This window comes from Bipolaris sorokiniana (genome assembly GCF_000338995.1).
Source record: "Bipolaris sorokiniana ND90Pr unplaced genomic scaffold COCSAscaffold_8, whole genome shotgun sequence".
Lineage (NCBI taxonomy): Eukaryota > Fungi > Ascomycota > Dothideomycetes > Pleosporales > Pleosporaceae > Bipolaris > Bipolaris sorokiniana.
The window spans coordinates 699,770-726,003 of NW_006911902.1; the positions used below are offsets into that span (position 1 = coordinate 699,770).

The 26,234-nt window shown below is 51.6% G+C and overlaps 10 protein-coding genes across 10 annotated transcripts; 4 read left to right on the plus strand and 6 right to left on the minus strand.

Moving 5' to 3' along the window:
- Positions 1–168: 168 nt before the first annotated feature.
- Positions 169–2,385, minus strand: COCSADRAFT_118726 (uncharacterized protein). The gene is made up of 2 exons (XM_007702498.1): positions 781–2,385; positions 169–721 (listed from the first exon to the last, which is right to left on the minus strand). The coding sequence occupies exons 1-2, from the start codon at positions 2,233–2,235 to the stop codon at positions 626–628; spliced, it is 1,551 nt and encodes a 516-aa protein (XP_007700688.1). The 5' UTR covers positions 2,236–2,385; the 3' UTR covers positions 169–625.
- Positions 2,386–2,765: 380 nt separating this feature from the next.
- On the minus strand, positions 2,766–4,619 carry COCSADRAFT_37403 (uncharacterized protein). The gene has a single exon (XM_007702222.1). It carries the CDS (start codon positions 4,520–4,522, stop codon positions 2,816–2,818), a length of 1,707 nt encoding a protein of 568 aa, XP_007700412.1. The 5' UTR covers positions 4,523–4,619; the 3' UTR covers positions 2,766–2,815.
- Positions 4,620–4,804: 185 nt separating this feature from the next.
- COCSADRAFT_181862 (uncharacterized protein) lies at positions 4,805–10,042 on the plus strand. The gene is made up of 3 exons (XM_007702499.1): positions 4,805–5,564; positions 5,623–6,963; positions 7,014–10,042. Exons 1-3 carry the CDS (start codon positions 5,171–5,173, stop codon positions 9,578–9,580), a joined length of 4,302 nt encoding a protein of 1,433 aa, XP_007700689.1. The 5' UTR covers positions 4,805–5,170; the 3' UTR covers positions 9,581–10,042.
- Positions 10,043–10,673: 631 nt separating this feature from the next.
- On the plus strand, positions 10,674–11,537 carry COCSADRAFT_37405 (uncharacterized protein). The gene has a single exon (XM_007702223.1). It carries the CDS (start codon positions 10,847–10,849, stop codon positions 11,432–11,434), a length of 588 nt encoding a protein of 195 aa, XP_007700413.1. The 5' UTR covers positions 10,674–10,846; the 3' UTR covers positions 11,435–11,537.
- A 652-nt stretch (positions 11,538–12,189) lies between these two features.
- On the minus strand, positions 12,190–13,142 carry COCSADRAFT_161026 (uncharacterized protein; the record flags this gene model as incomplete). The annotated part of the gene is made up of 4 exons (XM_007702500.1): positions 12,190–12,230; positions 12,301–12,660; positions 12,709–12,926; positions 12,979–13,142. 4 exons carry the CDS (start codon positions 13,140–13,142, stop codon positions 12,190–12,192), a joined length of 783 nt encoding a protein of 260 aa, XP_007700690.1.
- Positions 13,143–13,656: 514 nt separating this feature from the next.
- Positions 13,657–13,885, plus strand: COCSADRAFT_161027 (uncharacterized protein; the record flags this gene model as incomplete). The annotated part of the gene is made up of 2 exons (XM_007702501.1): positions 13,657–13,783; positions 13,836–13,885. The coding sequence occupies 2 exons, from the start codon at positions 13,657–13,659 to the stop codon at positions 13,883–13,885; spliced, it is 177 nt and encodes a 58-aa protein (XP_007700691.1).
- Positions 13,886–16,722: 2,837 nt separating this feature from the next.
- On the plus strand, positions 16,723–18,807 carry COCSADRAFT_37407 (uncharacterized protein). The gene is made up of 2 exons (XM_007702224.1): positions 16,723–17,064; positions 17,126–18,807. Exons 1-2 carry the CDS (start codon positions 16,901–16,903, stop codon positions 18,432–18,434), a joined length of 1,473 nt encoding a protein of 490 aa, XP_007700414.1. The 5' UTR covers positions 16,723–16,900; the 3' UTR covers positions 18,435–18,807.
- A 35-nt stretch (positions 18,808–18,842) lies between these two features.
- On the minus strand, positions 18,843–20,494 carry COCSADRAFT_200174 (uncharacterized protein; the record flags this gene model as incomplete). The annotated part of the gene is made up of 2 exons (XM_007702502.1): positions 18,843–19,412; positions 19,462–20,494. 2 exons carry the CDS (start codon positions 20,492–20,494, stop codon positions 18,853–18,855), a joined length of 1,593 nt encoding a protein of 530 aa, XP_007700692.1. The 3' UTR covers positions 18,843–18,852.
- A 504-nt stretch (positions 20,495–20,998) lies between these two features.
- Positions 20,999–22,869, minus strand: COCSADRAFT_118745 (glycoside hydrolase family 43 protein; the record flags this gene model as incomplete). The annotated part of the gene is made up of 2 exons (XM_007702503.1): positions 20,999–22,608; positions 22,660–22,869. The coding sequence occupies 2 exons, from the start codon at positions 22,867–22,869 to the stop codon at positions 21,166–21,168; spliced, it is 1,653 nt and encodes a 550-aa protein (XP_007700693.1). The 3' UTR covers positions 20,999–21,165.
- A 1,085-nt stretch (positions 22,870–23,954) lies between these two features.
- On the minus strand, positions 23,955–25,758 carry COCSADRAFT_190852 (uncharacterized protein). The gene is made up of 4 exons (XM_007702504.1): positions 25,603–25,758; positions 25,419–25,552; positions 24,961–25,370; positions 23,955–24,893 (listed from the first exon to the last, which is right to left on the minus strand). The coding sequence occupies exons 1-4, from the start codon at positions 25,710–25,712 to the stop codon at positions 24,363–24,365; spliced, it is 1,185 nt and encodes a 394-aa protein (XP_007700694.1). The 5' UTR covers positions 25,713–25,758; the 3' UTR covers positions 23,955–24,362.
- Between the last annotated feature and the right edge of the window lie 476 nt (positions 25,759–26,234).

The following is a 26,234-nucleotide window of genomic DNA, read 5'->3' on the forward strand; positions in this document are numbered from 1 at the left end:
CTGGGACGGCTCATTGGGGCACTGTATGGGTGGAGGACGACGGCATGCGGTGAAATGCTCAAAAGGGTCTCATGTGGAAAGATGGGGCGCCGGACAGGGTTCAGCGGGCGGAGACGTCCTGCTCCGCCGCCCTAGTCGATTAGATTAATACTGTAACAATATCAGCGCCGCCTAAGAAAGTAAGCATGCATTGCTGTGCCACCTGCTAATGCTACCCACGTTTCTCCTCCATGACAGCGCGTTTCCACGAGAGAGCGCTCGTCAGTCTCGTCTCGCATTGGAAAACGTGTTCTGTACAGCGCGTAGCGACGACGTTAACCTCGCCCTCGCCAAACCAGCCACTTTCAGCCAAGTCACCACTAAAACCATGACGAAACATTATTCCATTGGCCCAAACAGCTGCTATCATAAAAGAAAAGAGGAAGAAAGGAAGAAGAAGAAAAAAAAGTCCTCCAAACCACCCTATTGGCCTCTGCTTAAATGACTAGCTAAAACATATATTCGACGCCAACCACTTACAACGCCATGCCATAGACCCGTTCAACTGTGCCCCGAACGCCCATTATGTGGAGCCGCAAGCCGACTATCCTACACCGTGGGGAAGAAGAAAAGTAATGCCAATAACTTAGTCCGCAGCGTGTAGGTCAACAAAAATGTTGATAGCGGCAACAAGAACTTCGGCGAAAATCAGAATAATTACAATCCACTCGAGTAGTTCACCCTGTGTTCCTCGTTAGCCAAGCTGGTCTCCAAGACATGGGCAACAAAAGCCCAACTTACATGAGTTACAGTCAGCTGATCCTTCAGCACAGCAAGCAGATCACCAATGACGTTCAACCTTTCGGTCAAGAGACTGACGCGCTGATCCATTTCCAAATAGCTTCTCACCGCCTGGTAGACTGGGTCCAGTTGTGGCTCTGCCCACATGAGCTCCGGCGCATCGAGAACAGATCCTTGCAAATGTATACTAATGCGGAGGATGAACAGCTCTCCTATCTGCATGTTGATCTGTTTCTTGTTGAGATTGATCTTTCCCGAGCTCGCAATCTCGGCTGGGATGTCCTTGGTTTCATCAATCGTGTTGTCCACCAAATCTTCGAATAGCGACGTCTTGACACTCTGAGACAGTCCGTGACTGATGGCGAGCTTGATCATGTAGTTTTTTTTGTCGCGCAGACTGATGAAGTCGTTGTATATCCGGGCCTGGTATTCGCGTGTGTAGTAGAAATTGAATTCTTCCGTCTCAATCTCATCCTTGCCGAGCTTGTCCACCTCAAACTTTGCAATCTCCTTGAGGAATTTCTTCTCTTCTTGGAGCGTCATGCCCCATAAGACAACAGTTCCGTATTCGAAAAGAAAGACTTCTGGTGTATGTACGCGTGTATCGAAGTCAGGTGTGTCTATTGGGGGGTCGGAATCGGCATGGGTGATGGACGGACGTCTCTGGCTCACGGCTTGCTCGTTGGCAATATCGGGCGCATCACCGCCATCGTGTAAGTCGATAATGTCCTGTCTTCTCCGCTCATTCTCGTGTTCCACTTCAATCGCGCTGTCTGAGAACCTCCTCGGTCTTTCCTCTGGATACTCACCCAACACGGCAGTACTGATAATCTCCTCTGGACCCTTCGTTGAACCGTAACTATACGGTGAGTATATGCACTCATCAAAACGCTTGGGCAAAGCGCCTCTTGTCTTCTGCTTTCCCTTCAGAAATCGCATCATTTCGTCAAGCTTGTAGGAAGCAGCAGTGCAATATGCTGTCACTCTGGGCAACCGTTCTCTGTCCGCTTTTCCAAGCCTGGCAGCATCTCTTCTTGCGGTGGGGTCTTTGATGCGCGTGTATTGCACATATACGTCGCGTCCACTCTCCTCGTCTTCAGCTTCATCGGCAGCCGGATCGGGGAGGAGCTTCAGTTTCTGTGCAGTCCTCGTCGTTCTTTGCGGACCAATCTTGGGTACCGGCGCGGGAGGTATCCGAGCAGGAGCGCCTGAACTGTTTCTCCTCCGTAGCTTGCTGTTCAAGGTCGACAGCATTGGCTGCCCACCTTGGGTCGTGGCAGCATGACCCGAGGAGGACGCGCCGTGGGATAACGAGTGAGGCGAGGAGGGTTTGGGGCTGGTGGATAGGACGGTCGGGTTGAAAGTAACGGTGCGCTGAGGTTTGTGGGGTGTTGCTCGACTTGAGCTCGACATTGACGACACCAATGGAGTCGTTTCCGTAGCTTGTGATGCCATGACGGGCTATATTTTTGTGTTTCACGTCAAATTGATGGTCAGTAGTGGAAGAGTGAATTGCGACGGAAGACGACAACGGTGCAATGGCGGATTCCGGGTGTCGGCAACGCCAAAATGACGGTGGCAGACGCGGAAGCTGTTGCTTCACTGAGACTTTGAAGCCATGACGTTGTAAGGATCTTAGCTTTCGCCTAACGGCACGGACGGGGTCCACGTGCAAGTGAACGACCGCTACATGCAGGACCGTTGATAAAAACCAACAGAATTCCGGACGCCATCTTGAACGCTCTGTGGCTTGCTTGTATCCAATGCTTCATGCGCCTGCCATGTATTCAGAGCAAGCAGATCGTCATCATCACCATCCCCGCATCTGCACGAGCATTGCGCAATGACACGCGTCGGCTCGAAGTGGTCAAGTATGATTGCACATGGCCCGCAGTTCACCGCAACAGGCTTTTTGCCATATTTTGCTTTGCGAAAAGAGCCCCATCGGGTTCGCGCAACACACGCACATATCACAAGAATATTTGTGTGCGATGCGTAAAAAACTATTTTCTTGAGTACAATACATGAACGTAAATTACAACTCTGTGATCTCAGACTCAGTCTCAAGGCCACCGACATTACCACCCTTTGATACAACAACGCAGTCTTCTTCGGACTTGGCCACCTTGGCCTCATTGCTTTGCTGAACAATGCCAACCTCACCGAGCAAATAGCGCCCAAAATACAAAAGCGCATCCAGCATCTCCTCTCCTGTTGGGATAATATTCTCCTTTGGTAGCAAGAACCCATAACTGCCTGTATCTCTCAGCTTGACCTGGTAAGAATACTTTACTTTCATCTCATGGTAGAAGAAATCGAGTGCGCTACCGCCAGCCGACTCGATGCGCGGAAAGATTTTCTTCTTTTCGTTGAAGAACGCCACATTGCCTTCACATGCAGACGTCACCTTGTATGTCTGACCTTTGCGGGAGACGCGGATAGCTTTGGCCAGGCCCATGGCGAGCTCTTCAAGGTCCTCAATGGCAGGTGGCTCTTCATGGCACGAGTAGCTATACGGATACAAAATCTGTTGTGAGTATGAGTGCAGGTCCAGGAAGCCCACAAACTCGACATTGTTGTTTTCAGTCTCATTTCTCGCCCATGCAGCGAAACGTGCGGATTCCACGCCTTCGAATGGTGCATCACCAGGGAAAGATTCACTGCAGGGGCTTGATTGTGCCGATTCACCGTCCCACATGTACGGGTAGCTGCGATCGAGATCTACGCCGTTGCAGAAACGTAGTCTGGTGGGTTGGCGATTCTTGCGCCACAGACGGTCCGTCTCCCACGTAAAGACATAGCCGTCTGGGTTCAAGGTTGGGACGAATACAAAGTCGAATTCTTCCAACAGTCGCGTCATCTCGCGGTCCTTTCCGTAGGCATTGATGAAGCTCCAGGCCAAGTAGTTGACTGTGCTAGTCGATATCCACTCACGGGCATGTATACCGCCTGTGACGAGGATGGTTTTTCTCGGCTGCGACGGCTCATCATCGTTGGTGGGGTGCACACCGACACGCAGAGCGGGCATTTCGCGGCCTTGGTAGCTGACGCCGACATTGATGCGGCGGACGTGGGTAGTAAACATGGAGGCCATGAGACTCATCCACGGATTGATGACGGACAGGGGTTGGTAGTCCTGGAAGAAGACATGGCCTTTGCCGGCCCGCGGCGATGGGCGAAGATTCGGGGAAAAGCGGTCATCATGGTGAGATGGGGCAGAGGCGGGGGATGGGTATGAATTGAAGATTGCCTGTGCGAGCTCCAGGTCCTGCAGCAGTGGCTCGTGAGCATGGTGAAGCGATGGCGGGAGCAAATCGAGGAGGGAAGGCAGGACATCCTTTGCAATGCGCACATCGGCCCAATCCTGATTAAATTCCCAAACGTCGAGGAAAAGGATGTCGGCGGCCTTTGCCAATGCGGTAGCCTCATCGGCGGTGCGGATCTTGAATCTCAACACAATGTCGTCGCCATACTGGGCGGCCAGGCCAGAGCCCAATGGACTGGCTACGGCAGGAGTTTGGTTGTCGCCATGTAGGCGCTTCTGGTCGGCGGGTAGGGCCCATATCCTACGGATGATGGCATCGGACAGGCGGCGCCATGGTCGTGGTGACGCGTTGTGGGCCGAGGCGTAGGTGCCTTGGGTATCGTACTCGAGCGGCGATGTGGTGTCGTGCGGGGCGGCGAGGGTCAAGGAAGGCGAGAGGCACAGCAGGCTCAGCACAGCAAGCGTGGGCCGGCGCATGGCGAGAGAGCAGTGTCGCTGGCCAAGCTACGAGCTGCTCGGGGTGACGTCGCGTTGGGCGGAGAAAAGAAGGGTGTCTAGTGGTCTAGTGTCGATGTAGTGTCTGGCCCATCCGTCGGCCTGTCGGGCTGCCGCTTCGGATGCTGGGGCAGAACGTGGCAGATGTGGCTGAGAGCGGATCGATGTGGCTTGCGCGTGTGCATTTGTGCGTGTGTGTGTGTGGCTAGTGCTGGCGGCCTCTCCACCGCGCGCTGCACAAAGAGTACCAGTGCGCCCGTCAGTGCCTGGAGACAGCGGATGCCCTCCGGCCTGGCGCCCCTTCGTCCACACCCCCCTATACAGTTTACTTACCTACAGTCCCAGAAGAAAAAACCCGCTCCAGTGACGTCGGCTGCCCCTCTGCCCCAGTCCGGCTACGCGTGCATCCATCGTGCCCAGTCTCTGACCCGCCCATCCCAGCATCGCTCCCTCTCACTCACCCCCCTACACAAGCCAACACGTCCCCCGTAAACACTCGTCCACGTCCACGTCCACGTCCACGTCCACGGCCACGGCCACGCCCCCTGCCTGCCTCCCTCTCTGCTGTGCCATGTGCCGCATCGTGACGCAATTCCTGCCTTCATGAGCTGCTAGTCGGCGCGAGCAGCCATGCCTCTGCGCTCTCTCCGCCCGAACCGCAGCGAACGAGACCTCAAGCGGCGGAGCACCCTCGACCCGGCGGGCCTCTTCAGGCGCGCCGACAAGGACTCGCACTTTGCAAAGTCCACCGACAACCTCGATTCTACTCGCATCGCAGCCTCGGAAGATGGCTACCGCCCAACTTCGTCCGACATGGCGCGGCCCTCAACCGGCCACGACGCTGACTCCCCACCTTCTCCGCCTGTACAGGAGCACACGCCCAACACCAGGCGCTTCAGTCTAATGCGCTTCCGCCATGCCTCGGACTCGCAGCTCTCGGCTAGGGCAAAGGAGCAGGTCGGCAACCATGACCATGACCAGGACAACGCTCCACCCGTCCCTGCTGTGCCTGCAACCCCCGCGAGTATGTACCAGTACCGCCAGTCTTCGCATATCTCGTACTGACGTAGAACTCGTAATAGCGCCCGCCATCATCACCACCGCGCCCACGGTGACGGACCACGAAGACCATGCCAAGCCCACGCCCAAGAGGAGCCGCATGCAGCAACTTGCGCTGCGACGACGCTCCTTCGACCCTAGCCTAGCCGACAAGCCCACCACGTTGCGCAAGTCCATGGAGAGGAAGCGGCGACCCCTCGGCTTTGGAAAGGGCAATGGCAATGTTCACGAAGACCAAAACGAGCACCCGCTACCATGCAGGCAGCGCCTTCCAGATGTGCTTGCCGACCCACGTGAATCAGTCGAAAGCACAAACTCCTTGGCCCCTCCTGCTACCAGAGCATCCGAATCCTCCAGGTCAGACGGAAGCTCCGGCGGCCACGTCTCCTTTGAAAATCCCCAACGACCCAGCCACCCGGCCCGGACGGGTACCGGCCGCTTCACCTTTGGCCGCCGGAAGCAACGGGCATCGTTATTCCCCCTCCCCGTCAAGGTCGAGCCTCCACAGTTCCCCGACACTGCACCTGCCACCCCACGTGCCTCGACCGGCGCAAGGAGCTCGGCCTCAAATCAACACTCACCACCAGGAAGTCCGCCGCTGACTGCGCGCCGTGTCGACCATGGGGATTCAGGGGCACAAACGCCGCCAATCCCTCTTGCATCGCAAGTTGCTCTAGCTGCTGGTGCTTTGAATTTGGCCTCACCCGGTTCAGGCACTCTCCTTCGCAACGATTCGTACAGATCATCTCGCTCGGCCCACTCTTCGGGAAACAACAACGGTGCTGCTCGCTTAGGGCTCCGAGGACGCTCATCGACAATGGGCTCATTAGACGCGCGATCTGAGGACGCTGGATCTCCCACACCACCCGGAGGTCCCAGTGGCAGGACTTCAATATCGACTGCTGGAAGAAGTAGTTTCAGCAACCTTTTTGGCCTCGGATCGAGATTTCGTCAGAACTCTGAGCCACATTCGCCCCGACATGGCGCATCTGCTCACGGCTTCTTAGGAAACTCTGCCCTGTCCTCTCATCAAAACTCAATGAACATTAGCCGAGAAACATTGATCCTACCAGAGCGCGAAGAGGGCGAGACCCCAGGAAGGTATCTGGAACGAATCGAAGCAAACAATTTTGACAAAAGCGTTGTCGCCAGCTACCTCAGCAAGACCGATGACCCCTTTTTGCTTGCGGTATTGCGAAGCTACATGCGCAAGTTTGCTTTCTTCGGTGATCCCATTGACATGGCCATTCGCAAGTTGCTCATGCAGGTCGAGCTGCCCAAGGAGGCGCAGCAGATTGACCGTGTTCTTCAAGGCTTCGCTGACCGCTATCATGAGTGCAACCCCGGCATTTACATCAATACAGGTAATGCTATTCTACCCGTAAGACATGCTCACGTTTCTGACGCACCACAGACAAAGCATACTTTATATCCTTCTCCATCATCATCCTCCACACTGACGCTTTCAACAAGAACAACAAAAGAAAAATGCAGAGACCAGACTACATCAAGAACTCTTCTTGTGAAGGCGTATCAGCTGATGTCTTGGGCTGCTTCTACGACAACATCGTCTACACCCCTTTTATCCATATTGACGATGAAGTTGACCTGAAGAACATTACTTCGAAGAAAAGCAAGAGGACAGCTGTACTCAAGGGACCAATGAATGATCCCGCGAGAAAGGCGGCGAAAGAGCCCATCGATCCGTACACCTTGATTTTCGAGGGCAAGCTCGACGCACTTCGTCCCACTATTCGAGACGTGATGCAATTGGACGACCCCTATAACTACACTGGAACTGCGGCAACACTAGATACTAAGAACATCTACAAGTTGTTTTCAAGGTACGGCGTAATCCAGATTGTGTCTTCCAGATCAAGGCCGGAGGCTTTCATGTCAGAAGCAGCCCAGGAGAACCCACTCGGTACCTCAGTTGGAATTGTAGAAATGCCCGTGACCAAAGTTGGCATCCTATGGCGAAAGGACACGAAAAAGAAGAAGGCACGCTCGCCGTGGCAAGAATGGGGTGCGGTGCTCACACGGTCGGGATTGTCTTTGTTCCGCAATTCTACATGGACGAGGAGCCTAATGAGCCAACATGAGCAACATCTGAAACGCGGTGAAGCCGGCCCGGTAGTGTTCCAGCCAGCCTTGCCAGACTTCAAACAAGATCACATCATACCAATGGATGGTGCTGTTGCGCTGGTTGACAACACTTATAAGAAACATAAGCATGCTTTCGTCATGTTTTCAAAGGCCGGGGAGGAAACGTTTCTAGCTGATAGCGAGAAGGACTTGAATGAGTGGCTGGGTGTGTTGAACTATACTGCCGCGTTCGAGACTCTTGGTGTTCGATCCAGAGGCATGATTGGTGGCTTGTATGAAGGGCAGAGGAACCGGGGCATGAGGCGTCTAGAGTCTTCGCATTCAACCAAGACGATACCAACAACCACTAGCGAGGTGATGGTCCAAAGCGGAAAGATTGACAGCCAGTTTGCACAGCAAATGATGAACGCCCGGAAAGACCTTATGCAGGTGCGCATATCCGAATCTGAGGACAAGCTGACCTCGGCTATCAAAGAGTTGGAAGCACGTTTGAGAGATGCTAGACATCTTCAGATTCTTGCGCCTATCCAACCAAAGACGAGGGAGCTTATTATCCATGCTGCAGGGCGCTTGTCAGCTAAGTTGAAGTGGACCCGTATTGAGATTTGGCGGATGAAGTGCCACCGTGACATCTTGGCCCAGGAACTCGAAGATGAAAGGCAAGGGGGCATCGACAGAGAAGCACAGACCGATCGACCTTCAGAAGTCCATCAGCCACAGATTTCCCCTCAGCAATCTCACCGAGGCTCTAAAGTCAATAGTCTGGCAAGGTTGACTTCGAAAACTAGCTCACTTACCAGCGGGAACAAGCCGCCCCCATTGTCTCCTGGCTTGTCAGGCCGGCCAGGGACCAAGTCCTCCAGGGAAACAGATTTCGGTGGGGATGAAGCGTTCAAGACACCACCAGAAACATCTCGGCAATCCAGTCCCAATGATCTGTCTGCTCACTTCCACATAGCTCCGATATCAATGAGCCCCACGACATCGGACCGCCGAAGTTCCTTCGCAAGCTCTTCTGCACGATCGCCGTCTTATGTCGCTGGTCACCGGCCTTCTATATCGACCACAGGTGACGGCACAGCGGATTCGGATTCGGAGTCTGACTCTGAGAACGGGTCGCAGTATGCCACTCCACCTCCCGGCGAGGCGGAAGAGTTGGACTCCAAGCTACCAGAGGTATCACCAACGGGCACAACTCGACCAGAGGCTGGCATTGAACCCGACGGCGAACAAGTACTTGCCACTTTGGCAGGCTCGCCTAGATCCCATACTAGACAAAAAAGAAGCTTGCACCGCACTCTTCGAGAGTCTCGTGGTAGCTCATCACACCGTCGTGGTCACAAGAGCAGAGACTCTGCATCTACAATTGCCAGTGACACCACCGAAAGTGAGGGACTGGCACGTGGCAAGGGCAGCTTCACTGTCCATGGCAAAAAAGCATCTGTTATCCAGTTTGGTTCTGACTGGCAGAACATGACAGCAGAAGAGCGACTAAAGACCAAGAAGCAGCTGCAAGAGGCAGCCGAGGCAGCATCCGCCGATGAAAGAGATGGCAGTGTTGCTAGTGGTGCTGCAGCAACTCCATGGTCTCCAGGAAGCGACAACATCGACCCCTTCGCCGTTCGGAAGCTATCGACAGACACAACAAAGCAGCGACACGTCTCATCTCAAACGATAACCCCTGCGAACTTCCGTGAGGCATTCAAGATTGACGAATCCGACTCGGATAGCGCAGCCTCAGACATGAGTGATATTGCGGAAGAGTCGACGCCGAGTCAACGAGCGCCTGATGACAAGCATGTCACAAAAGCCGGGGGCCCCCTTGCTGAGCATGTCGAGCGGCCCCCACAGAGTCCCATGACCACTGCAGCTTAGCTTGAATAACTTTATACCTTGTTGCATTCGTTTGGATTTCAAAAGTGGATTTATAGCATGTTGGCACCGCTTAAGCGGATACACTTTTTTTCTTTCTTTTGTCAACTTTATATACTTTTCCAAGGGCTCATATGCACCTTCACATCTAGCATGGCGTACTTAGGCACCGGACTGAAAACGCAGCATGGGCGCGTTACTTGTATAGACGGACTCTTGGGGAACGGTGTTTTCTAGAGCACATAGCCCATTGACGCCAACCGAGAGTTAGGATAGTGCGCATGACTGATACCAGGGTGAACGCTGCGGTGTTTTGGCGGGGATTCTGTGTAGTAGTGAAGCAGAATTGACTAGTTGCCTCATATGCCGTGCGTGTAATGGATGATCAGGGTTGGTTGTGAGTGTGTAGATGGATGCATAAAAGTGCACAGTGGTAGGGATATGCTAGTGGACCTGCGGGATGGTTCTTGGTCCATGTGCTCGCCCCGCTTCGTAGGACATTGTCCATATGTACACAGACTATGAAGCCACACCTCCTTCCTCCCCCCACCCTAAGTCACCACCGGCTTTGCCACAGAAACAGGAGTATACATGCAATCCTCCTTCTTTATGATTTCCTACCTGACCTCATACAGCGGTAACACAGGCTAAATCAGATGAGGATTTGCGGCATTGAGCAACTACTGCAAACTCCTTACTACCTCCCCCTTTCTCCTCTGAAGTATCCAGCCACCAAGGCACACAAGTTTCGCATGCCAGAAATGCATGCCTGTTTTCCGAGAAATCCAAGCACAGCAAGCCATGTGATTGGACTGTGTTCCGAACTTATTCGGAGCAGGGTACACAATCGGGTTATAGTGGGGGCTGATAAGCGAACCGACGACGTGGGTAACCGGTCTGCTCAAACCCCAAGTGTCGCGAGCCAAACGTCAAGGTCGTGTCACCGCCTGGATGATACAGGGACACTGTGGGGTATCTTGCCTTGTTATCCGTTTTGTGCCTGGGCAAAAAGATGTTCGCGATAGGACTGTGAGGCGTTTATATATAAGAACGTTGTAATGCTATCGCTGATCACTTACTTTCTACAGTGTTTTACAGTCACTTCGTTTCTCTCTCTCGCTCTCTTCATTCAGTCGCTACACTTCCCCCTCTGGCTAGGGCCTTAGCTTCCATTCTTTAAACCATAGTCTCTTTTATTTTTCGTTCTTACGGAAAACCCATATATTTTATTTAACAACTTCTACCACATTTTTTCGCCAGAAACAAAAAATGTACACCAACGCCCTTACTGCACTTGCGCTCTTTGGCAGCCTCGCCAGCGCCCTGCCCGCAGCTAATCTGAGCGCGCGCCAAAATAAGCCCTGCTTCGTCATCGGCAACCAGCAGCTCCCTGCCGAGACGAGCGCAGTAGTCGACCAAATCAAAGGCAGCGTCACGTGCAACAACAACGCCAAAACAATCGATAACATCCCCGACGTGACCTCTGGCGGCCAAACCTTTTCCCAGATTAACTTTGCCTCCTCGGGCCAGGGCCCCCTCGCCTTCTCCCTGGGCCTCTTTGAAACCGCAACGCCCCTCGCAGAATCCAACCTCGAGGCCTTCCAAGACGCCCTCAACGTCTACCACGCCACCGAAGCCGGTCTGCGCAGCGAGGGCAGCGCCCAGGTCAACAGCATCAAGGTCCCCAAGTTCTTCCTCCAAATGCAGATTTCGAGGATCGAAACTGCGCTTGGTAGGGCGCCTACTGCTCCCGGTCTCCAGGTTGACCATCTGAGGGATAAGATCAATGAGGCTGCGGGACGCGAGAGCCAGGATCTCAAGGATCAGGTTACGCAGTTGGCGACGCAGTTGCAGTAGAGGTTTTTTTTTGGTGGAGTATGAATGTGGGCATGGGGGGAGCGAGAGAGACTGATTGTATCACTACTACATATATTATACCTGAATAGGAAGGAGAGGGAGAAATTATTAAGATGGTTTTATACCTACCCTTGTTTTTTTGTTTTTCGCATGCATGATGAGTGATACATCGGGCAACCTTTTTTGGTACGTTTGAATCGGAGTCGGGCCGATACACAACTTGTTCTAGATATGTTTCAGGGTCGTGGTACTGGGGGGGGGGTGCCTGGGGCGGTTTTGTAGTTGGGTTTGGCGCGCGCTTGTTGGCGTTGTGGTTAGATGGAAGAGGGAAGTGGATGCGATTAGATGTTGAATGAGAGAGTTATCACTTTAATTATTTGTATCTGTTTGGCGCATTGCATATCAGATTATTTTTCTAAGAAAAGAATGGCAGGCCATATCCACACCTGCTGGAATCAGGTGTCTAAAAAAAGACTCTGCAGTCAGAGGAAGGATTCGAGCAAGCAGCCTGTACTAAAAATCCATATATCCTTGACCTGCATAAGAGAAGAAATTTGCATTTTCCTTCTCCGAAGTTATTTTTTCGACATGCAACATAGCTCCAGGAATAATAAGTTTGAATTGCACGCGCCGTTGAAATTTTTGTTCCAATAATGTTCCATTTGTTGAACGGCATTGCTCGCACTGGTCGTGAAATGGGGACGGTGTCTGGCGATTAGAGCAATCATCGCAATGCCAACTCTTATGATGTAGGTTTACTGTACCATTGTAGCCCCATAAGAAACCATTGTCGTATCTGTCTTTGAATGAAGATAGTTGAGATGAATATGTAGACAAACACCATCTGATAGAATGATGTCCAGGACCCATATTTCCTAGCTCATCCGCAACATTTTCATTGGCGATGTCATCCATGCATGACGGATGGAAGTTCAGACTCTTGTCAAATTGCTTCTCAAGTATATTTCGTTGTTGCTTCCCGTATCGTTCCGGTGCAATTCTGTGCCTCCAAGTTGTGTCGGATGAAGTCAGTGTAAACAGAGAAAGACTCAATTGTGAATCTTGTCCGCAAATAAACCAATCATCGGCTACAGTTACGATTGCGGGCTTGAGATATAGATCTACGCAGCCTGTAGGGTTGTGACCGGATATGGGATTATCCGCATACGGGACGGCAGCACTTGATGGGGATTGCAACCTGAAGCCTAGGGGTACCTTGGGAAGGTCTATAATTTTAATTAAATTCTGTATTAGCAGTTGCCGTATACACTGACCTTGTAAGTTGTTCAGATGACTGTTGTATCTTGAGAGGCGTCGATTGATTTCCCTCGCAACCCGTTCCTCGTTAAGAAGCGCACCGTTAAATATGACAAGAGTCTTTTTGCCATGCTGTGCCCTCGCATGTACATGTAAGAGAATAACAATCCACTCTCGATCTGTAATCTTCTTCCGAATATTCCAAGACCGCAAACGGGCTTCATACTGCGGCTTGCTAAAGAGTGATCAGTCTCAGCCTTGCATAGCGTAGCGACATAATAGCTTACGTGGCACGGAAGCCATGGACTTTGGACATCACCTGTATCACGCCTTCAGGCCCTTCGAGTTTGCGATTCTGAAGGATGAAGAGGCGGTTGATGGTCTCGCGGTGTTGTTCCCAAGTTGCGTTGGCGATTCTGTCGGCAAGGACTCTTGACGTTTGCTTCGTCATCGCGGGTGGCTAGTGGACTTGTTCAAAACAAAATAAGATGTGCGAGTATGCAATTACAGAGGGAGGAAGTATAGCACAGAGATTGATAAAGAGGATGTTCAGTCGCAGCGTACACCACATCCGGACGAGGTGGATATATTAGAGGTCCCCACCAAAGCCGCCAAGTTGACCAATCATGCGGAACCTAAGTTTGGAGGTCCAAGTAACACAAGTTCGCAGTTCTACCCCCTGCATCGAGTGCTTGCATCTCTAACCAATCAAGCAAAACCTGAGTTCAAATTAGGCCAACCAGCTCTTTCGCCTCGAGTTTAGGTAGAGCCACCGGCCAATCAAGCAAAACCTGAGTTGTGCCAGCTACGTCCAAGCCTCAATGATGCGCATCACCGGAAGCTCAGCACAATGAGGTACCTATCCAATGATGCGAATCCTGACTTGCGAGCTGGCCTTGTCACCGCCGGTGGTTGACATTAAGTTGTCTCCTACAACTGTCCGAATCATCATTTTTGCACTCAACATGGCCTCTTCATGGACTGCCGAAGCCATCATCGCGTTCATCACCCTTCTTGCAACTTGCATCTCCCTTGGTTTTATGATACGTCAGATGATACGAGGAAAGCGTACAAGGACTGACTACGAATTCGGTAAGACATCTACACAAAGACATTACAAGGCCAAACTTACAAGACCTCGCAGACTTGGAAGGACGCGGCGAAATTGCTCTTGAGAGGCGCAACACGTTATGATCATCTCCTGCTGGATTTGGAATTTCGCACGAAGACTTACGAAGACTCTTTGGGTCGGAGTTTCCCTCTTGATGAACGGCAATGCTATATAATCGAATAAAGGGTAGAAGAAGTAGGAAAGAAAAATCAACAAGGGGATTGAGCCAATGTATTTTTCATATGGAGAGTCTCGTATGTAACGGTGGTCGCGGTCCTCCCATGACAAGGAGATTGGACAGAGTAAAAAGGATAGAAATTGTGCAGGAAGTTTGCCATATCTGTATCAAACCTATGCCACATACACAGTACGTTGTGTTGTGGTTGTGTATTCGTGCAAGGTGCCCATTCTACTCGCTGTGTACGGAAGCGCATGTCAAAGGTCTGTCAAACCCTAATCTCGACGCTTTGGTGCTCCTCCTCTTGTTACAAAGTTCCTGTTTTGAAATTTATCGGAAGTTAGTGATTGTTGTTGATCATTCCTTCTCTTGATAACAGCTCCTGGTCTTGATACATGTTGAATGACGGATACTGAAGAGTATCGGACATCGGACGTCGACTGAAGTAAGATCAGACGGAGGCTGGTAGTAATCTCCGACCTATTCTTCGAACACACAAACATATCTTCTCTTTAAACTTCTGTGGTCAGCAAATCAGCCCATCTCCAAATAGCATACACCGGCGCTATGATTGTGGCGTTAAAGTCATTCCTTGTTGGAAAGTCTGGAGGGTCTTAACAAAGGCAGAATGCCAGAAGAACAAGCTAACGAGAAAGCTTGGGATGGCACCGAAGATGAAGAATGTGCGACTGAGGACAAGAGCTGAATGTCAGAGGACTAGCATTGCGCTGTTTCCGAAGACATACCCTCTGCACCCAGTACGCTATTCCCATACAAGGCAGGATAGAGGTTGTATTTTCGCAATAGCCTTCGGATTCTCATTCGAGCCCCAACAACTCGGTTGCATGACTCGGATGCACTTGGGGCTCACCTGCATGCATTTGGGCTCTCCGCATTCACTTGCCCCAGGTACGATATTGAAAGCCGAAAATTACCCAGGTGGAGATGCCGCGCCCACTCGGTCGGCTACTTGCGGCGAGATATGCCCTGATCAAATAGCGCCCGAGCCCTATTTCTATCGAGCTTAGCAGCAGCCAGCTAAGCTGGCGCCGCCCTCAAAATCCAGGCGTGCAGCCCAGCACCTTGAAAGTGGACAGCGTTGATTGGTGTCGCCCACGAACGACATTATCTGATTGGCGTTGGGCGTCCCGGCTACTACCCCACTTTCTATGAGCCGGTAGTAATCTAATCAGGTGTAGTGAGCTGGTTCGCATTCGAGCACGAGGGCAGTATGACGATCCTCCGAGCGCCCAGGCTTTGGATGCTCCGATAAACCTCCCGCCGACATGGGTTGTATCGGCGTGTGCGGTTTAGTGCAACAACGTCATTGATGGCTGATATGGCCGAGGGCGGGAGGCTACGCAAACGGTATGCACAGAAGAATATTGGAAGACGGCTAGAAGAGGGCATCGAACTGCTGTCAGCCCTTACATTCGGGTCTCTAGCATGCAGATCTCGTGAGCCTCGTGGCGAAGGCGACCGCTTTAACCATCTCCAATCCTAGCTGCCGTATGGTGCAGTGAGCAGGAAGGATGAACCCTCAGGCGGCATGCCAGAACACCGGGAGTAAATCAGACTATAGTTCCAGCAATCTTCGCCGGCTTTCGGAGTGACGACAATTGCAACCGTGCATGAAGCCTTGCGTGATGCTCCTCCTTTGGTGCATGGCGAATGCCTTGAATCAACAACAATGCAAGCCACAACTCGTCTGATTCGACAAAATATTCGCCTATGGCTGTGGAGGCTCCCCAGGATCGTGTGAGGTGGAGTAGATCTTGTGTAAATTCGCGCATGTTGGGACAAACTTCCATACGCGCTTCAGTTCAACCCAGCGATGTTGCTGAGCCGTCGAAATACGCGGCTACGCGGCAATGGCTTACTGAATTTAAGCTCCAGACCCTAGGAGAACATCCTGGACAGTTGCAAGACCCTCAACATTGCCCGATGTGTAAGAGCCGAATGCGCCAAGGGCCCAGAGGCTACCGGCTGCACGCCAACGCTAGACAAGCCATGTCGTGGAGTCTCTAGCTGGGTCATGGCGCAGCACAAAACTTCTAGTAGTTTTTCTCGTTTGCTAATTGGCTTTTCAAGCTTCCATTGCTATTACTTGCAGCAATATTTTATCTCCTCTGCGGGCGAACCCCGCGCGTCACGTAGAGGGTAGGGATCAGCAGCAGGGTGCGGACAAGACACCTGCTTAATGTTAGTAAAGAGCGTCGCTAGAGCTTCAGATAGAGGGGTCGACTCCACAGTTGTGTGTCCCAATTTTTTTTAACGCTGGGGGCTCTCCATGGGGTTGGCAACGTGGAGAGAGCTATTGAGCCCCATACGGAGAAGAAATGTCTGATCAATGATGCGGCTCAAGAATAAGTGGAGCTCACCCACACAAGCTCTGCTAGCGCCGCCCGTTAACGCGCACGATTGGCTGGCACTCTACATCATCCGACATCAATCGGCAGCACTTTCGGAGGGATGGCGCGGGCCTTAACAGCCATCCAACCTACCACAACCTCCATCCGATGAAAATTTGCGGAGACTGGGGGGCGTTAGTATACGGGGCAAATGCATTAGCAGCAGGGCATTAGAACAGAACTAGGGCCTGGTTTACCCCAACACCCAGGTTGCTACCCCCTAAGGCCAGCGTCGAACTACCGATGGACTAGCGGGGGAACTAACAAGTCTGGATGGCACCAGCCCCATGTCGCGACCTCAACCGCTCCGTGGCATAGAGCGCAATGTGCAGTATATATATTCGAATGCCGAATCCCCCTTGAATAGGAAATCATCATCATCAGATCTTGTGTCTTCAACTCTCGACCCATCCATCTCGGGATCCGCCTTGCCTGTGTGTGGGAACCCACCTCAGACTGTCAATCTTTGACTTTTGTATCCTTGACTCTATTTTTTCCCCTCCGCAATCATGGGTCTCTTTGGCAAGAAGGACGCTCAGGAGCCTGACACTCAGGTTGCTGAAGTGCGCCGCGGATCAGTTGACAACCGTGCTCTCACTGGAGCATCGGCCCTCACTGCTCGTCAATCCATCCTCCCCGTCACCTTGGTCACTTCGCTCTTCTTCTGCTGGGGGTAAGCAACAATTGACATGCCGCTTTTTATGTTAGACATACGAATTAACATTTTTGCCCAGTTTCGCATACGGACTCCTCGACGTTTTGAACTCTCGCTTCCAAGTCGCTCTCAACATCTCCCAGGGAGAATCTTCTGGACTCCAGGCCGCATACTTTGGAGCCTACTTCATCGGTCCTCTGACCTACTCTGGATGGTTCCTTCGCAAGTTCGGCTACCGATGGACCTTCATCCTCGGTCTCAGCATTTACTGCGTTGGTGCGCTCATGTTCTGGCCTGCGGCCGTGAAGCGATCATTCGGTGGTTTCTGCGGAGCCATGTTCATTGCCGGATCTGGTCTGTCGACTCTTGAAGTCAGCGCCAACCCATACATTGCCGTCTGCGGTCCCCCCAAGTGGTCCGAGTTCCGTCTTGAGCTGTCTCAGTCCGTCCAGGCTGTTGGCTCCGTCGTTGCGCCCGTCCTCGCTGCCCAGGTCATCTTCAAGAACGTCGGAGAGGATGGAAAGTCCCTCGAGGCTGTACAATACGTGTACCTTGCCATCGCCGTCTTCGTTGCCATCCTCGCCCTTGTCTTCTTCTTCGCTGGAAAGTACATTCCCGAGGTCACGGACAGCGACATGGCCGAGCAGGAAGCGACCACCGTCAGCAACGGCTACGTCGACAAGCCGCTCAGCAAGCAGTACACTCTTTTCTGGGGAACCTTTGCACAGTTCTCGTACGTTGCTGGCCAAGTCGGATGCGCAGCCTACTACATCAACTACTTTGCTGAGGCGTCGCCCCAACTGAGCATCACCGAGGGCCACCACAAGGGCGCCAACTTCTACGCCATTGCCCAATCTCTCTTCGCCATCGGTCGCTTCGCCGCCGCCGGTATCATGTACTTTGGCGGTAAGCCCCGTTACGTGCTCCTCGCCTTCCAGACCTTCATCATGATCTTCATCTCCGCCGCCATTGGCACCAACACGGGCAGCGCCACCACCACCAACTGGGGCGGTATCAGCATGCTCAACATCGTCCTCTTCTTCGAGTCCTGCATCTTCCCCATCATCTTCGCCCTCACCCTCCGTGGTCTCGGTCGCCACACCAAGCGCGGTGCCTCCTTCCTCGTCTCCTCCGTCTGCGGTGGCGCCGTCGGCCCGGTCGTCCTTGGAAACGTCGCCGATCTCATCGGAACCCGAAAGGCCATGTGTGTCCCGCTTGCCTTCTTCGCCATCGCCTGGTCCTACCCGCTGTACCTCAACATTGCCAAGGGCAAGGAGCTCGATGCTTACACCGAGTCCCACGTCGGTACCGAGCAGGCTGCTCACGATACCGACTCCATTTCTGTTGAGAAGGACCTTGAGGCCCGCACTTTTGAGACCAAGGCTTAAAGTGGTGGAATAATAGGATAGAGGCTTTTGTAAAGCCTTTTGCTGTTTTGAGATTTTGTTTTTTTCCCTTCTTGTTTCTAAAACTTAGACGATACCTATGAGAATTGATGATTATGATGAGCCCGGCGTTTCTGCTGGCATAATTTTGAGTTTCCATCTGACTGTGTTTTGCTCCATAGATGTCGATATGTGTATATATCATTTCACTCAATATCCGAGACCCTCCATCTTCAACCTATTATGAAAAATGTAATCTTTCAGTCGGGTGGTGTGACGAAAAAGCACAGTTACAGACAGGTTTTCTTGCTCGATAAAGGGATTTTAGCTAGTGAAAGACATGCCAAATAATACATCATTACGTATGCCTGTCAAATATGCTGGAAATTGAAATTCCTTGCATGTATGCGTGTACTCCTTCCTACCTTAAGTCTGGAAGTAACGAAGGATCCAAGGCGTCCCTCCCAACAACGACATCGAACCCGGCCTCATCAACCATCACCCAGAACGCCGCACTGACTCGCCTTGCCAGAAGCGCTTCCAGCACTTCATCGGAGAACGTCGGTCCCATCAATAGCTCCAAGGTTCGGAACTCCGGCCACCGGGAGTGGCTCTTCTGCTCGCTGAATAATCCCTGTAGCCATTTGCTGTCCAAGAACGTCTCATTGAGATCGAAAATCATGAGATGCTGTAGTGACACTGGTAATACCAGCGAAGCAGAGAGCTCAAAGTCGCCTTGGGAGACGGTGTCAACCCGCATGTTATCCAGTTTAATGGAGACAAGGGCTGCTTGAGGCACAATCAATTTTCGAAGCTGTGTGAACTGATCGAAACGCGGAATCGGCTTGCGAGCCGCTCCAGGTAGCGTCCAAAAGCCGCCTGGAAGTTGCAAGTGTTTCAGAGACGGGCGTAGGTGCACGAGGTTGTCCACAAGGCATTGGTAGTCGGTGACAGTTGTGCGTGCCTCGTAGATCGCTTGGTCTTTGTGGTGGTTAGCAGTGTTGATTAATTCAGGAGAGAAGTGGCGTACCCCAGTAACCTTCGACCAATTCTGGAGACGATGAAACATCAGGATATATTTGGATGTTCGCTTGATAATCGGGGAAACTGCGAACACTACGATAAGGATTCTTCGCTACCGACGCTTCGGCATAGTATATGAGACTCTCCAGATTCTGGAAGCCTTTCACCACATTCGACATACAGGTTCGCCTCGCACTATTCCACATTCCGATTGTTCTGACTTCGAAATTAAGATGCAGATGCTTTATTTTTTTCACCGCGGTATTCGCAAGGTATTTTTCTGAGGCTGATACAATATCCAACGGTGACTGGCCGCAAAGTGCGATGCTCAAATCAACGGTATTCAGCTTTTGAAAGACCTCCACTGGTTGAATGGCGGGAGGTAGTACACTTTCAATCTTAAGGTATCTCAGCGAGCGGATAATTGGGGGAGTGAAGGGCGAGACTGAGAGCTGTTCTGCCCATTCGAGTTTTGGTTCGTCGGTTGGTTCGGAGACGCACAATACATCCAACACTACTAATGCCAATAGGACATTAAATGATCCTCGTCCAAAGCTAGTTGTCATGTCGTGGAAAAGCTTGATCTTCCAAGCAGAGGGTATACACAGTGAAGCTAGCATTGGGGCCATTCCCTTATTGTCGCAACGATACCTGTCGTGCTCATCGGTATATGGAAGATGGATACGAAGTTGTTTGATGTGCCGAATGAGATCCGGCTTCGCCTTCAATTGAAGAAGGAGAGCGAATGGAGCTGACCAACAAAGTTGAGGGCGCTCAGGCTGCACAAATGGTGCAACGGCTTCCAGTACGATCACATGTAATACTGCCTCTGGAATTAAAGCTGCAAATCGTTTGCATGTCAAAGCGATGTTTAGCAGCCAGGAGTTGTGGAGGCGAAAATCTTTAAGCACTTGATAATCTGGGCAAGAAGGCAAGGGCTCATCAGGTATGTAGCCCAGAATACGTGCCTCGCGATGCAGATCTACGCATGAGAAGACTTGTAACAATATTTCATTTGGCAGATCACAAAGCGACTTCATGCTGCGGCCTAGGATGCCACGTTAGCCGGTGAATGCCGTAGGACTGTCCTGGAAGTACTCACTTTCGGACACGTGTGTCGAAATGTGGTTTTCCATGACGTGATTTGGGGATTGTTAGATCTCGGGAATCATGGATGATGGCAGTTGATAGAAACAGATGTCGAGATGCATATGTGGAGCGGAGATAACAGCTAGGACTAGCACCCAAAAGGGTTAGTTTTGATCTTAATACCAATGGGAAGATGCTGGCTGGTGAAAATGAGCCTGCAGTACAGATGGATCATTTTTCAATTTCAGTTATGTACAACTAGCCTTTTGTGATCCAAGAAACCATGAATTTGATATGTTGGATGGATTTCAGGAGCAAACTGTCCCCGTGCAAGCAGCCGAGGGAGTAATGTGAAGAAACATTCAGCGAAGATGCTAGACACAGTACGACCTATTGCATACAATTTAAATCGATCACTAGGTATGAGCACGTCAAGGTTGATTCAGCATCAGCAGTGTGCGTGCGCTATGGCGCCATAAACTATATTTCACAACCACGTCAACGTCCCAAACTATAGTATCACCGAATATAATAATATATACAACTCAAACCTCACCACATCCTTTTTCGAGAAAGGAACAAAAAAAAAGAAGCTATATACAAACACAACACCCTCTCACACTTAAATCTTCTGCATCTCAAAACTCTTGGCCGTAACACTCCCGCCCACCGCAGACGTCGCAAAGTTAAAAACACCATACCTGTACCCAGCGAAAAACTGCCACGTATTCGCGAGCCCAAACGACGGTCCCAGCTGCTTATACGAAGTACCATCAGTACTGTACCAAAATGTCGCCTGGCGCTGCGTATTCGTTCCAAACGCGGGGGTAATATCCGCCTGGATCCTCAGATACAAGTCTGTGGAACCAGCAGGGATGGCGGGACCCGTAGCTGCCACCTTGCCGGTGGATTTGGTGGTGCGGTCGGCGTTGAGTTCGAGGCCGTTGACCATAACGAGGGAGGCCGTAGAGCCTGATTTGTGGATGCCGATGTAGGCGGCTGTGTCGCGGAAGAGGACGACACCCGCGCGGTCGCCGTTGGCCATCTTGCTGATGTCGAGGCGGAAGGTGCCGGAGGACTTGGGGCCGATGATGCGGTGGGTAAGGGTGTTGCGGGCGCCGTAGAGGTCGTTTGTTACGGTTGCGGTGGAGAGTTTGAGGCCGCCTGCGCCGCCGAGGAGGCTGAACTTGGAGGTGTCGGGGTTGTGGTTCCATTCCCATTCTGCGCTTAGAGAGGAGCCGGTGAATTTGTCGATGCCGGTGAGCGGGGGGACGGTCTTGCTGGTTGTCACCGGGGTGGGGTAGGAGGCGCCCCAGGCGTTGTTTACTTTAACGACTGAAGGCCACCCGTTGCTGTCGAAGGTGAGGGGTGCAACGACGGGGATGCGACCCGCGGGGTACGAGTCGAGGAAGGCGACGTAGTACCATTTTCCGTCTTTGGTGTCGACGACGCCGCCTTGGTGGGCGTGGCCGGCGTTGGAGAGGGGGCCGGAGATGCTGTCGACGAGGATGCGGGCTTCGAAGGGGCCCCAGGGGCTCTTGGATTTCAGGACCCATTCGTCGTCGGCGGGCTTAGTCGAGAAGATGTAGTACATGCCGTTGATCTTGTACATGCGAGAGCCCTCGAGAGTAAGGCCATTGGGATCGCGGTACACCTCTTGGTTCCTCACTTCGGCTGTGCCGTCTTTGTTGAGTTGGGCGACTCGAACGGCAGGGTTGCCGTGTACGACGTACATGGTGTCATCGTCATCGATGAAGATGCCGTTGTCGTAGTAGCATTTGTTAATGCTACCCGCGGCAGTCCAGTTCCAGCTCGATACCTCGCCATTGTTGGCAGCGGCATTTTGACCGGGGGCCGTCCAGATATATGTCTGGCCTGTTGATTGAACGCAGCCCATCCAAATGAACTTGTCGCTCGACTTGCGGTACCGCAGCGAACTCGCCCAGATACCCTTAACGTAGGACCGAGTAGTTGGGTTTGGCATGTCATATGGAGAGCCGAAGTTCAGTCTTGGTACGCTGTGAGTGACGGGCGTCCAGTTCACCAGGTCGTATGACTTGAGCACCTGCACAAAGTTAACGACATGATTTAAAACTTGCTAGAACTCAATGCCTACGGGAGCTCCTGGACTGAACGCAAAGGTTGACGACGAGTAATAGAACACATCCCCGATCCTGAAAACGTCAAGATCAGGATAGTCTTGGTATATAACAGGGTTGTTAAACGTCGTCGCGCGGCTCGACAGCGCACGCTTGTCCGACACAGGGCCCGCAACAGACAAGCCCGCCAAGAGCAACGACAACGAAGAAACGGTAGAAACGCGCATGGTGTCTGGAAAGTCGAGAAAAGCAATCCACTCGTCTGGTCGAAAGCAAATCAACAAACAGGACCTGGCGCCAACTTTATCCAAGTACAAAGTAAACCCCGTTTCTTGCTTCCAAATTTCTCCACATGGCATATTTAGTGCTAAAGTAGCACTATGTAATCGGTGCCGCATGCACGCACTGCCACCAGATCTAAACTCCCGAAATCAAAATATTAAAAAAGCACGGGACGTCACGCTTGTCTCCACGTATGGGGTTCAACGCCCGAGTCTGCGCACGCTCGGTATTGGTGCAGTGCGGCCCTGAATTCTTCCGTAGCGCGGAATAAGCAACAATTTAATGGGGCTCTTTGCTGTTTGCTTTCATTACCGCCGGCTATGGTAGACCCGCCATCATTCATTCATCATCCGTGGAGGGAGGGGAGGGGGGGCGCTATGCAGATCAGATAGATTTGCTTAGAAAAGATCCGTGGGCCGTCGCCACCGCCGTCGCCTTGTCATGCGGGGTTGAAACAAGGAGTCGAGAGCAATGAATAAGCTTGTCCGCTCGGACGTCTACCGCCAATCACAGCCTTGGCCTTCATCGTGTCAACGAACATCTCCCCTTCCCGTGCGGTCCCCTTGCTCCGACTGTGCAATTTCAATGTTTCAATCTTTCTCTAGCTTCGAATACACTTTGGTGCGCTCACGCTTTGCGCAAGAGAAATAAATGATTGTGGCTTATCGCAAGAATTTGCTTGCGCCTTTTTTGTTCCTCGTTGGGATACTCTGTTTCAGTTTCATTGGGTTCATGCGGTGCTGGTTCATCTCGTGAACGTGCGCAAGGTGTTTTGCGAACGATTGTATGGCCGTCATGCAACGAAGCAGTTGATGCCAAGTACAAAGAAAGCTTAATCAAGTACAGGCGCAGCATGCCCACATGGCAGGTCCTAGCAGGATGCATGCATGTGTATAAAAGACAGCAGATTGACTTGTCAGTGTTCGGGTGACATCTCGTCTGACGTCGAAGCTTCTTAGCAACATACTTAAGCATATGTCTATTCTCACGCTAAGAAATGTCAGCTGTTTCATAACACATTGATCATTAGGACCGTTTTCTGTTCTAACTTTATTTCTCTAGTTAGCGTTGAGACGCTTAGGCTCGTTAGGGCGATTGGTACGAGGATTTATCCGGACTCGAACTCCAAAGAGAGAGAAAAGGCATGAAGCGACGGGTGCAGGCTCTAGAATTCAGTATTATCCGACTCCGTCACGTTGTTGCGATTCTCTATCGGACCCCTGGAAACGGCTCGGACGGCAATTGCAGTAGAGGCTTAAAGCCGCGGCGTTATCTCGCTATAATACTATCAACTAGACTCGTCTGGAAGCCCGGCAAATCACCTTAGATTAGCTGAAACGAAACGCGGCTTGGAATCCCAGGACAACATCTGCTGGATGTTCAGTTGCGCTTGTACCGGAGTGACATACACGCGTAACATCCATGGTCCACGGCCCCCTTAAACCTTTGGAAGAATCTTCTTCAACACCTCGACTAGCCCTTTGATCTCTTCCTCAGTATTATAATGTACCATACTGACTCTCGTAACATAACCTTCTGGGTCTATCTCGAGGATCTCATCGCACAATCTCTTCGAGTAAAAGTGTCCCCATCGAAAGCCGTAGTTGCTGATTTTTTCGGCTTCATCCACAACTTGCTTACTGTTCATACCTTTGACTACGAACGAAATAGTTGGAACCCTGATTTCACTGTCCGTTGATGTTGAGCCCAGAACCGTGATATCAGGGCGCGAATTGAGGAAGTCGAGGAGGATGGTTTGCAGTTTTCCCTCGTGTTCTGTAATGGCAGGGAAGGCGCCAGAAAGGTACGACGTGATTTGTGGAATGGACTGAACACATTCGTAGTTTGACCCAGCAAACCCAATCTTATCCTCAAGCGTCTTGGTGGGATTGAAGTAGTGTGCCATGGGTTTCATGGCCTTTTGTCCCGACTCGCTAGCGTAAAGTACGGCGATGTGAGGGCCGTAGACCTAAGGCTCTCATTAGCACATGCCGGTGAGGCAAAAGGTTGAAGAAGGACTGATGACCACGACATACCTTGTACCAGCTGAACGCATAAAAGTCTACCCCAAAAGCCTTCACGTCAACCGCGCGGTGCGGCGCATAACTTACGCCATCCACGCAGAACAAAGCACCGACCTCATGTACCGCATCTGCAATCGACTTGACATCATGTATCGTACCCAAAATATTGCTTACATGGGTGCAAGCAACAAACTTCACCTTGTCGCTCAGGAGTGGCTTCAAGTTCTCTGCTGTGAGCTTGAGTCCATCTTCCTTGCTAGACGCCCACCACTTCACAGTAAGCCCAAGACGTTCGGCCATGAAAAGCCACGCCTTTACATTGGTCTCATGCTCCATCTTTGATAGAATGATTTCCGATCCAGCAGGAAACTGTAGCGTAGAGCCAAGATTGACAAACAATTGAGTGGTAGATGAGCCGAGGACTTTTGACAATTAGAGAATGAATGCGCACACGACATCAGGAGTGTTACCTATTTCATCGCGGCCGGCATTGATGTAATTTGCAGCAGCCTGGTAGCCTTCCTCATACTTCGTGTTGGACTGTGTGCCGGTGTGGTATGAAGCACCAAGCTGCACATTGGTCTTGCTGAGATACTGTGATATGCTTCATAGGACTTAGTTAATGTGCTGCTTCTAGATATGCGGTATACTCACGAATCAATCACTTGGTCCAGCGCCTGACTGCCCCCTGCGTTATCAAGAAAAACTTGGTCTTGCTGAAGAGCCGGGAAGCGCGACCGCGCTTTGGAAATGTCGAAAGTCATTGTGAAAAGGCTGGTAGCACAGAAAAACAAAAGGCTGAAGAAACCGGGAAGGAAGTTTAAAAAGAAGTTTGAAATTTGAAGTAAAACTAGAGTATACCTATACTAGCCGCGCGCCCTACGTAGATAATGCGGGGCTTTCCTCAATGAAGCAGGTGCTACGTTACGCAGTGCCACCAACTGCCCCGCGTAGCTTGAAAACATTCACGAGATGTATCTCGGCAACCACATAATATGCAGTGAAATATCGTATCCTAGGATTAGAAGATGCAGCATATACAGTACGCTACCTAGGCGGTACATCTATGAGTTTCTCAATTAGCCGAGATGAAGGAGTAAAAGCCAATCGATGTTTCCCCGCTATCCTGTATCCCACGGCGATGCCGATGGATTCTTAAAGCAGGACGATCCGTCTAAGTTTCCGAATACCTGGCCGCGTATTATGAGCAAAATTATTGGGCCATGATCCACATATGTTGTAGGTGGAGTTGCTGGCAGGTAGAAGTATCCCAATAGTGAATACCC

Bases quoted from the DNA above. Each gene is read 5' to 3' on its own strand.
- COCSADRAFT_118726 (XM_007702498.1), bottom strand. From the start codon at position 2,235: ATGGCATCACAAGCTACGGAAACGACTCCATTGGTGTCGTCAATGTCG. The intron at 722-780 runs GTAAGTTGGGCT...CGAGGAACACAG, and splicing joins ATCAGCTGACTGTAACTCAT to GGTGAACTACTCGAGTGGAT.
- COCSADRAFT_37403 (XM_007702222.1), bottom strand. From the start codon at position 4,522: ATGCGCCGGCCCACGCTTGCTGTGCTGAGCCTGCTGTGCCTCTCGCCT.
- COCSADRAFT_181862 (XM_007702499.1), top strand. From the start codon at position 5,171: ATGCCTCTGCGCTCTCTCCGCCCGAACCGCAGCGAACGAGACCTCAAG. The intron at 5,565-5,622 runs GTATGTACCAGT...AACTCGTAATAG, and splicing joins TGTGCCTGCAACCCCCGCGA to CGCCCGCCATCATCACCACC. The intron at 6,964-7,013 runs GTAATGCTATTC...GACGCACCACAG, and splicing joins CGGCATTTACATCAATACAG to ACAAAGCATACTTTATATCC.
- COCSADRAFT_37405 (XM_007702223.1), top strand. From the start codon at position 10,847: ATGTACACCAACGCCCTTACTGCACTTGCGCTCTTTGGCAGCCTCGCC.
- COCSADRAFT_37407 (XM_007702224.1), top strand. From the start codon at position 16,901: ATGGGTCTCTTTGGCAAGAAGGACGCTCAGGAGCCTGACACTCAGGTT. The intron at 17,065-17,125 runs GTAAGCAACAAT...ATTTTTGCCCAG, and splicing joins TCGCTCTTCTTCTGCTGGGG to TTTCGCATACGGACTCCTCG.
- COCSADRAFT_190852 (XM_007702504.1), bottom strand. From the start codon at position 25,712: ATGACTTTCGACATTTCCAAAGCGCGGTCGCGCTTCCCGGCTCTTCAG. The intron at 25,371-25,418 runs GTAACACTCCTG...AATTGTCAAAAG, and splicing joins TGCCGGCCGCGATGAAATAG to TCCTCGGCTCATCTACCACT. The intron at 24,894-24,960 runs GTATGTCGTGGT...TGAGAGCCTTAG, and splicing joins ATGCGTTCAGCTGGTACAAG to GTCTACGGCCCTCACATCGC.